Source organism: Penaeus chinensis, chromosome 27 (genome assembly GCF_019202785.1).
Source record: "Penaeus chinensis breed Huanghai No. 1 chromosome 27, ASM1920278v2, whole genome shotgun sequence".
NCBI lineage: Eukaryota > Metazoa > Arthropoda > Malacostraca > Decapoda > Penaeidae > Penaeus > Penaeus chinensis.
In genome coordinates, this window is record NC_061845.1 from 1893537 (window position 1) to 1903536 (window position 10000).

General features: G+C 36.4%; 2 protein-coding genes across 2 annotated transcripts in view; both read left to right on the forward strand.

Annotated features, from left to right (window-relative positions):
- The window catches only part of LOC125039459 (alanine aminotransferase 1-like), a 56289-nt gene extending 53070 nt beyond the window's left edge, over positions 1-3219 (forward strand). Inside the window, exons 7-12 of the mRNA XM_047633412.1 lie at positions 1-29; positions 175-296; positions 637-822; positions 947-1095; positions 1397-1533; positions 1737-3219. The exon at positions 1-29 is cut by the window's left edge and continues 92 nt beyond it. Coding sequence (XP_047489368.1) covers positions 1-29; positions 175-296; positions 637-822; positions 947-1095; positions 1397-1487 — 577 coding nt within the window. The 3' untranslated portion in view covers positions 1488-1533; positions 1737-3219. The remainder of the gene's footprint in view (positions 30-174; positions 297-636; positions 823-946; positions 1096-1396; positions 1534-1736) is intronic.
- A 3366-nt stretch (positions 3220-6585) lies between these two features.
- Positions 6586-10000, forward strand: part of LOC125039457 (tRNA methyltransferase 10 homolog A-like) — a 3680-nt gene continuing 265 nt past the window's right edge. Inside the window, exons 1-2 of the mRNA XM_047633408.1 lie at positions 6586-6720; positions 8877-10000. The exon at positions 8877-10000 is cut by the window's right edge and continues 265 nt beyond it. Coding sequence (XP_047489364.1) covers positions 8894-9907 — 1014 coding nt within the window. The 5' untranslated portion in view covers positions 6586-6720; positions 8877-8893 and the 3' untranslated portion in view covers positions 9908-10000. The remainder of the gene's footprint in view (positions 6721-8876) is intronic.

Below are 10000 nucleotides of genomic sequence, written 5' to 3' on the forward strand. Positions count from 1 at the left end.
ACTTGCGTCATTCATGTCTTGCTCCAAAGGTGAGTTGCTCTGTCAGACAAGATGGTGCAGTTTATGTACGAATTTATAAACTTGAGCTTCTCACTGCGTTCATATGCGAATTGGTGGATGCTCTGCGAAAACAACTACCATTTTACTGATTAACATCCCTTTCCAAAATTCCAGGATACATGGGTGAGTGTGGGTTGAGAGGAGGTTATGCAGAAATCATCAATTTGGACCCAGATGTGAAGGCCATGTACCTGAAGAGCATCTCAGCCAAGCTCTGTCCAACAACTTTGGGCCAGGTAAGGTATACTTGGATATGTATTAGTTGATTATCTTCATGGCCTGAAGTACCATTGTGGTGTGGTACTTTTTTCTTCCAGTCTTATGGTGGACTCAAAAATTTTATGCTGGTATGTGTAAGTATTCATGAATTACTTTACTTTTAAAGTCTTGTCTTCCTTGATATACCAGTGTACCTCTCTTTTAATTTTATTTCATACCAAGCTAAAACCATGAATTCCATCATAAGTTCTCTCTTCATAAAAGATTATCCTTTCAAAAGCTTAATTTGTTAATTTTCCATGCAATACTCCAGGCTATGTTAATCCAGAGTTTACTTAAAAGCTATTATCCTCACAGGCTGTAATGGAGTGCGTTGTTAACCCTCCAAGGGAAGGAGAGCCGTCCTACGAGTCATTCATGGAGGAAAAACAAGGCGTTCTGAGTTCCCTGGCCACCCGGGCGAAGATGGTCGCAGAAACTTTCAACTCTGTGCCAGGAATGAGTTGTAATATTGTCCAGGGGGCAATGTATGCCTTCCCACAGGTGTGTTTGCATTGCATTATTGTCTGTTTTTTTAATGAGTGATATTAGATTAAATATGAACAAGTTTGATATGGTGGGTTACCTTTAATGATGGTATTGTGAAATTTTTCTTCTCTTTTTTCAGATCACTTTGCCAGAGAAGGCTATTGAGGCTGCTAAGAAAGAAGGTCAGGCTGCAGATGTGTTTTATGCATTCCAGCTTCTAGAGAACACAGGCATCTGCATTGTGCCAGGTAGTGGTTTTGGCCAACGACCAGGAACCTATCATTTCAGGTAATTTCTTATTCATTTATAATTTATTTTGTATAAGAAAGTAGGAAGCTATTTGTTTCTGTCTTCAGTTTTTATTTTTATATCTCTGTCCTTTCTATCATCTCTTTCTCTCCTGTTTGTATCATTCTCATGTTACCACTCTATTTATACCTGTTATGTCAGAGAGAAAGAACGCATGTCTACATATGCATTATTAGTAATTGTATATATCCAAAGGGGTGAAGAGAACATTGATCATACTCTTGAAGATATCAAGGATTCAAACAATGTGACCACCACCTTTTCTCTCTCCCCTTTTCAGAACCACCATCTTGCCACAGCCCGATAAACTGAAAGTCATGCTTGAGAAGTTCCAGGAATTCCACACCAACTTCCTCAAGCTCTATGAGTAAATTGCTCAACCTGCTTGTCTGCTCATTTACTGTAAGAATCATAATGGTAAGTTTAATGATTGAACTTCGATGCTTGTATTGTTATGATGCTGTTATATATGAACCTATACATATTGTGCATGTGCGCATTTCTTCCGTAAACCATGATATGCGTACATGTCTAACACCCTAACATACAAAGCTGCTTTATGGCATCTACTCATTTATTGTTATTTTGAGTCTTCACTTCTTTTTCTTTTCTTGTTTCAGATGCTCATCCTCGAAATTTTCACCTGGGAGAAGAGGAATGAATATAAATTAGCTTAATGGTTTAGGGAAATATTAACACATTTCAGCAACATATCTTTAACGATAGAAGAAGGAATCTATTCTCAAGCTATCACGAGAAAAAAAAAATCAAGGGTTGACTGTGGCTCATATCACATACCTGTAAGCTGTGGCTACAGGGATCACCTTTGCACAGCACAGCATATACTTGGAATTGAAGATCATATGGGGAGTACAACTAAATGAAGTTGATTTCAGAAATTGGCTTCACGTCCATCATTGTGTTCTTAAAACTTTTTATTTTTCTTCTTCTTTTTTCTAAGTTCGAGTTATGATATGCTGACAAGCACAAGAAGTTATGACAGCTCTTTTATCTTTTTTTTTTTTTTTTTTTTTCTCCTGTATAAAGTAGTATATACAAGACACTGTTATATCAGCATGTTCTAGTGCTGCAGTGTTATTGTTTTGAAGAATGTTAATATTTTGAGATATATAATTTCCCATAGACTTTTTTTTTTTTTTTTTTTCTCACAACACTTGGTAATTAAAAGGTATGAATACAACATTGTGAATAGCGTCAAGTTGGAGTTGTGATATAGCTAAATGTATCATTGGCCTTTTTTAATTTGTAATTTCTCAATTTCTCTTAATCATCCTTCCTTTCCACATACACACAAGTAAAGTTAATAGCAAATGAACGATATCACTGTGGTTTTAGGGAAAGCCATGTATTATACTTGTTAGTATTATCCTAGAGAAGTCGTACAGTATTGTATTTATCCAAAAAAAAAAGGCTGGCCAACTAGGTATACTAAATAGACGTAAAGTGGAACTAGATATCCGTACTAGCAACGTTGGCCACTGAGTCAGGGAAAGTGTGCATGTGTTTAGAAACGTGTAAGCGAGTAGTTTATAAATTTATTTAAATGTAAAAGATAAATCTGGGAATAGTGTAAGTAATGATTTTTTGTCAGAATTATTATTTGATTTTTTTTTTTTTTTCAATATATTAAAGAAGTGATATATTCATGTGATGAAGACCATAGAAGTCATTTGAAAATAATCATGATTGACAATTTTCACAAAAACGATACTCGAGGTGTTTAAAAAAGGAGAGTTTATTTATGATTACAACAATTGCAAACATGTACAAGCCACATCAGTATATGCCCTAAACTAGCTCACCACTAAGGTGCACATCTCACATCTCACAAACTCACATTCTCCAAAAAAAAAAAGAACTGAATGTAATACTGCAGGGAACACATAACTTCAAAAAAAAAAAAAAATAAAGTCACACCATTAACATTGAATACAAGTTCATCATCGGAGACCCATAGTCCGTTTTCTTCACTTACCTGAAACGATACCAAGCTGTGATATCCATGTCTTGCTGCAACACGGAACCGAATAGCGTGGGAAAAGTAATAGTTATATTAGGTCTAATAAAAATATATGATTATTATTGCTGTGTTTTAATTTCATCCATTTGACATCCTTTTTGGAGTGTTTTTTGTAAGGCAGTTCTTGAGAGAGACTAAGATGAATGATGAATTTGCAGTGGTTAAAATCGAATGAGTTACTTTTGCGTTATCAAAATGCGTGCTGAATGGACCTGAATCACCGCTGTGGATCCTGTTGGAACATAAAATCCACTCAGGACACGCTGGTATATTTTTGGAAACCGAGAATGAACCAGTGGATCCCGAACTCTCCGCAGTGCCAGCGGAGCAAACTCTACGGGTGCAACGCGCCAGCATTCAATTACTCGGATATCTCGGAGTTACCATGTGTTAGCCTTTCAGACCATCTAGCATGAGGTACGGAAATCTATGTAATTATTTCAAGATATTCTTATGTTGTATCCTAAATTTGGAATGTAGTATCACATGACCGCATATCAAATGAAGCAATGATTTTCCACGCCCAAGCAGATGAGTAGATAAAGGACTGTGTAATTGTTCATTTCCTTTAACTGATATAGTAATTATCATAATGTTACAGCCCAAAATTCAAATGTAATACCATTATATAATGTTACGACCATTCATCAAATGTACCACAGCTTGCCCACGCCTGTGCAGTTAGCCAGGGTGGTAAATAAAAGACTAAAAAAGAAAAACAAAAATCAGATCCAACATGATGTAAAACGAGTTGGTAGCTTAGTTTTTGCGAGGCAGAGTACTCTCCAGGCTCAGGGTACTCGCGCTAAAGACTCTGTAAATGTTGTAAGTAAACCAGAGTAAACATATCTCAAAAAAAGAGAGTGAACATACTCTACACTTGTCTGTGTACCGCCGTTTGTTGGAATCTCAAAGTATGAAAATACTGATCGCCCAGTGATGTTGGTATGCAGTAAGCAAAATGTGGGTATAGACCGTAGAATACCACACATTTGAATCTTCTCCAAAGAGAAATTGTGCCAATTTTTTTTTTCTAAGAACAGAACACTACAGCATAAAGCATTTATGACTGATTTTCTAAGGAAAAATATTATGGCTCATGCAAGAGTAGCCGCGAAAAGTAGACATGAATACAACTTATCCTGGCAGATCCATGAAACTGTGAAAGAAACAATATATAAAAAAAAAAAAAACATTACAAAACAAACAATTGTACATTAAATCATAGTGACGTGCAATACTTGCATGGGCTATACTAAAAAAAAAAACGTTTTTATATCGTGGTATAACAGGAGGTATACAAACCTAAATTCGGATGATAACGTGCAATTCGCCAAGATGCTAATTAGAGAACCCCCACCCCCCACCCATAAATCCCTTGCTCGTTTTTTTTTTGGGGGGGGGCTTACGAGACGGGGACTGAGGCCCAGTGTAGGGGATCAGCCCTGCCTTGGACCTTAGCCCTCGCCTCAACTAATTTTGCAAGGTCCTTTCTTCTCCTCCTTTCCTTTTCCTTCTCTCCTTCTTCCCTTTGTTCTGCCCACTTATCCTAATCGTTCGCCTATGCTTTTTTCGCCACAGAACTTTATCAATATGCTTCCTACTCCCTTAATTCCTTCCCCCTCTAACAACCTTTACCTTATGCTCTGCCCCATCAGCTCCCCCTCTCTACCCTCTTCACTACCATACTACCCTCTAGTACTGTTCAAACTGTAACTTTAACCTAATCATCAATTTATTCTTAACCCTTTTCGGCACTTCCTTGCTTGAGAGCTTTGCCCCCCAAGCCTCACTCTATCGCTATTTGTTTTGATATGTCGCTAATGACCTTAGATGTTGACGCGGCAGAAAATGTTCATTAAATAAATAAAATTAGGAGGCGGATACTGACGGCCACTGTAGATCACCCATGCCTTTGTCTTCAGCCCTCGCCTCAATTAATTTGGCATGGTCTTTTCTTCTCCTTTCCTTTTTCTCCTCGTCGGGGAAAATGAATAAAAAATGGGTAAAATGCTTTGCTCGTTTTTAATATTTTTTGTGAAATGTCTCTACACATAGATGGCTCTGCCTTACCTGATTTCCCCTTTCCTTGAATTGGCGGGAAAATGTTTTTTTTACTAGTGCTATGAATATCGATGGTGTTATTCTTATTATAAACATTATAATTACTATAATTTTATAAACATTAGTAATAGCAAAATAAGATACCGTAATATATTTCCGTAAATTTAAGAAAATGGTAAACGAGCGAGACAGGCAGTACTCGTAATTGGCTCATTGGTGATTTAGTACAAGTGTACATCAAAGAAGTAGACTCACAATGGGCATGGCATGTACGTACATGCCATGCCCGTCGGGAATGGGTTAATATGCATTTACACACACACACACACACACACACACACACACACACACACACACACACACACACACACACACACACACACACACACACACACACACACACACACACACACACACACACACACACACATATATATGTATGCATACAGTAAATATGAATATGTATATATACATACATATATATATGCATATATATATATACGTATATATATCTATATGTATATATATGCATATATGCATATGTATATATATGTATCTATGTATGTATGTATACATATATGTATGTGTATATATTTGCACATATAAATGTATGTATATGTAATATACATACAGATAAGTATGTATACATATAGTATATATGTATATGTATATACACATACATACCAATATACACATATATGTATATATTTGCATATATATATGCGTATGTATGTAAATGAATATGTATATATACACACATATGTCTGTATACATACAGTATATATGACTAGGTATACAGACGTACATACATACACCTATATATTCGTATATATATATATATATATATATATATATATATATATATATATACGTATATATATGCATACGTATATATATGTGAATATACATGTATGTGCATATGTATATATATATGTATATATGCATATATATGTGTGCACATATATATATATTTGTATATATTTATATATTTGTATGTGTATGTATGTTCATATACTTATATGTTTATATGTATATATTTGCATATACATTTATATATATACATATATACATATATATACATATATACATGTATACATATATATACATATATATATATATATATATATATATATATATATATATATATATATATATATATATGCGTGTGTGTGCGTGTCTATATATAAATGCTTTTTATATATAGTCAATTTTCAGCCATGTATATACACACCCCTATGTGAATATCTTTCTACTAACACAATCAAGAAAGTCAGAAAAAAAAAAACATATACAACGATAAATTTAAGAAAAACGCTCACTGTGAATCCGGCGGGGCGTCTGCAAGCGGATTCGCCCGGATACCCCATCGGAGTCTTACGCGAACGCCATGTTAACACGTGAAGGACTCGATATGTTGCGAGAAAGTCTATTTACCTCGACCTTTTGTGCCTTTTAATGCCTGTTCGTGTGTAGATGAGGAGAGCGATAAGGAGAAAAGGGTGAGATATGGTGATGAAGGCGGTGTGGGTTTTTTTTTTTTTGTAATGAGAAGATATATTGTTTTTTTTATGTAAAGAATGATGTTTATAGGCCTATAGATTTATGAATTTGTTTCTTCTGTTTTTGTTTTTCGTTTTTCGTTTTTGTGAAAAGTAATGGTATTTGTTTGTGTGGAGGCTGCTATTTAGATAATATGTTGTGTGATATTTAACTGTAAGGCTCAAATGTTGTTGGTCAATAAACACCAATTCCAATATATAATTATTAAATAATTTCGTATTTCGTGTAACAGATTCCTTTCAGACTTGTGAATTTTCAGAGCATGTTATCTTAAATATAAGTAATTTATCGTTGTTCATAATTATCCAGTTATTTCCCTGAACTAAAACCCGATTCAGCAGAAAATTTAATTCCCAGTCGTTCAGTTAAAACGCTAATCCGTTTAACCCCTAAAGCGACTACTGAGGAGACATAGGCCTACGTATCGTCTGTGTGTCCGGTTCTTTTGTTCTTTTCTGCTGGAGATAAACTTTTGGAGAAACGGCGGACAATATGTAGTAGTATAAGGAAGTGGCAGAGTTGGGTAATAAAACCTACATGAAATGATAGAACAATACAAACCAAGACAAAGTTCTTTTAAGGCAATATGTGTGCAAATGCTTCCCAAGGATGCTATACGTAAAAGAAAAGAGAAGATCCCCCAATTTTGGCCAAGTCGCTCATCTTGTTTACATTGCGAGGGTGAATTTAGACGCATATACTACCACGGGGGTCCAGGGTGTAGCCCCTGGCTTGGCGTATATATTACTACGGGGGTCCAGGGGCAGAGACCCCTGGATAGGTGCCTATAATACCACGGGGGACAGGGGACAGAGCCACCAGGCTAGGGAATATATACCATGGTGTTAGGTTAGGTTGGACGTTGGGTTAGGACGTTATGTTTAACAACCGCGGGGGTCCTGTTTTACCCCATAACTTCCCTGATATACTTCATGCCCTCCCCTGCTATCGGGACTATCAAATCAAGATTGCCGATGGAAAGGGTGATCATATCCCCTCAATGATTCATTTGCACAAGGAACAAGGCTTAGAATTATTGAAAGCAGTGGATTTCATGCAGAAAAACATCAAAATTGTTTCGAAAGTAAACCACTACCCTCTTCTACATAATAGCTGAAACTGCTTATCAATTTGGTTTGTCTGATAAGGCTGTAGTATGTACAGTATATATTTACATAATTATTGTGCTAGGATGGGGGAAGTCAGAGGACATTATCAGAGAGAAAAAAATACACTCACAGGTACATGAAATTACCTGCTTAGGCAGAGAATAACTTCAAAATCAAATAAAATAGATCGCAGTGAATGCCATGCGGGGACTAAGTTCGAGACGGTCGGATGCAAGGTCTTATATTAAAGGCCTTGATCGGTGAGGAACTACAGGCTTAGTCTTAGAGAAGTGAGGTCTCTTTGCAAATTATCGTCATATCTATTTCTCTGTAACATCGCATATCCCTGTTCTAGTGAGTTGGGAAGAGAGAGCATTTTCATATCATGTCATGTATTTTCATTAATTTTTTTCAACTTATAGATTTATCTCCCCAATAAAAATAATGAAAAATGAAGAGGCAACAAATTGGCTCAGGTTTCTCGTTGCGGAAGATGTGATGATGTGTACTAAAATTAACATTCCAAATTTACAGCTCATTCAAAGAAAATCATAAGTTTTATGCTAGTTTATTACTTATATATCTATTTGTTTGTAACTATTTATAGATGGTATTTAATAAGAAGTTTTATATTTTCTCTTCAACTTTGTTTCCTTTTTTATGGGAGCTCAAATTATGATATTAACCTGTTGATGCCTAAGGTGCATATAAAAAAAAACATGCACTGTCCACTACAGTTTTGTTTCATTGATTAGTGACAACAATAATAGTAATATATATTTTTTTTAAACAAAATTTCAAGGAATATGATGAATAGACACTTTAGTGATTAAGCACTTACAAAGCCACATAGGGCATTTGTAAATTTGATAATGAAAGGGTTGAAACAGTTTGTCACATTTATAAAGTCTTTGTTTATAATCGGTGTGCTATGGTGCATGTTTTTCCACGAATACACCATTTCAGCAAGCATTTCTTTGTTTCAGGTTAATTCACCAGCACAATGGAGTCAACAGGGGGTGTCAATGGCGTTCACAAAGAGGATACCCTTCTCGACAACAGACCTCCCTCAGTTGAAGAAAACAGCAACACAAACAATAATGACAATGCCAAATCTTCGCCAGTTCCGGAGCAGAGTGCCAATGGGGGAGAAACTCAGATGCTATCCAAAAGACAGCAGAAGAAGCTTTTGAGGAGACAGAAGTGGAATGAAACGAAAACAGAGAGAAGAAAGAAGGAGCGGGAAAAGCTGAAAAAGAGGTTGGTGGAGAAGAGGGCGGCCGGGGAGCCCTGTGGCAACATCAGGAAAAAGCTGAAGCAGATGACCATGGCGAGTAGTTCGTGTAAGCAGCGTGTTGTTGTCGACATGTCCTTTGATGACCTCATGATTGAGAAGCATTTGTCTCAGTGCGTCAAACAAGTTAGTCGTTGTTATAGCGCCAACAGGAGAGTCAGCAGCCCTATGCAACTCTATGTAACTAGCTTTGAGGGGAAATGTGCAGAGGTCATGTCTAAACAGAATGGTTATGAACACTGGGATGTGTACTTTAAAAAGGAGAATTATATGGATATTTTCCCAAAAGAAGACATAATATACCTGACAAGTGAATCAAAGAATGTAATTACATCAGTGGATGAGAGTAAAGTGTATGTCATTGGAGGCTTGGTAGACCACAATGTGCATAAAGGGTTGTGTCTTAGATTGGCTGAAGAGAAAGGTATCACTCATGGGAGGCTTCCAATAGACGAATTCATTGAGATGAAGACGAGAAAAGTCTTGACCATCGATCACGTGTTCCGCATTATCCTAGGTGTCACGGAAGGGGGGTCGTGGAAGGAAGCTTTCCTGAACACCATCCCGGCAAGGAAGGGGGCTGTCGGCAAGGATGAGGAAAATGACTGTGAAGATTCTGAACTGGATAAAGATGTGACTAACAATTCAGACGACAAGAGCGAAGACAACCCTTCGGAGAGCAAAGACCCCGTTATCGAAGAAGGTGATGCGGAGAAGAGCTGATACTGATATGCTTAGGCTGTTTATTGTTACTTGAATTATATATTATGCATCTTCTCTCTGTTTTGTTTTTTTATTCTATTTTTTAGTTAAATT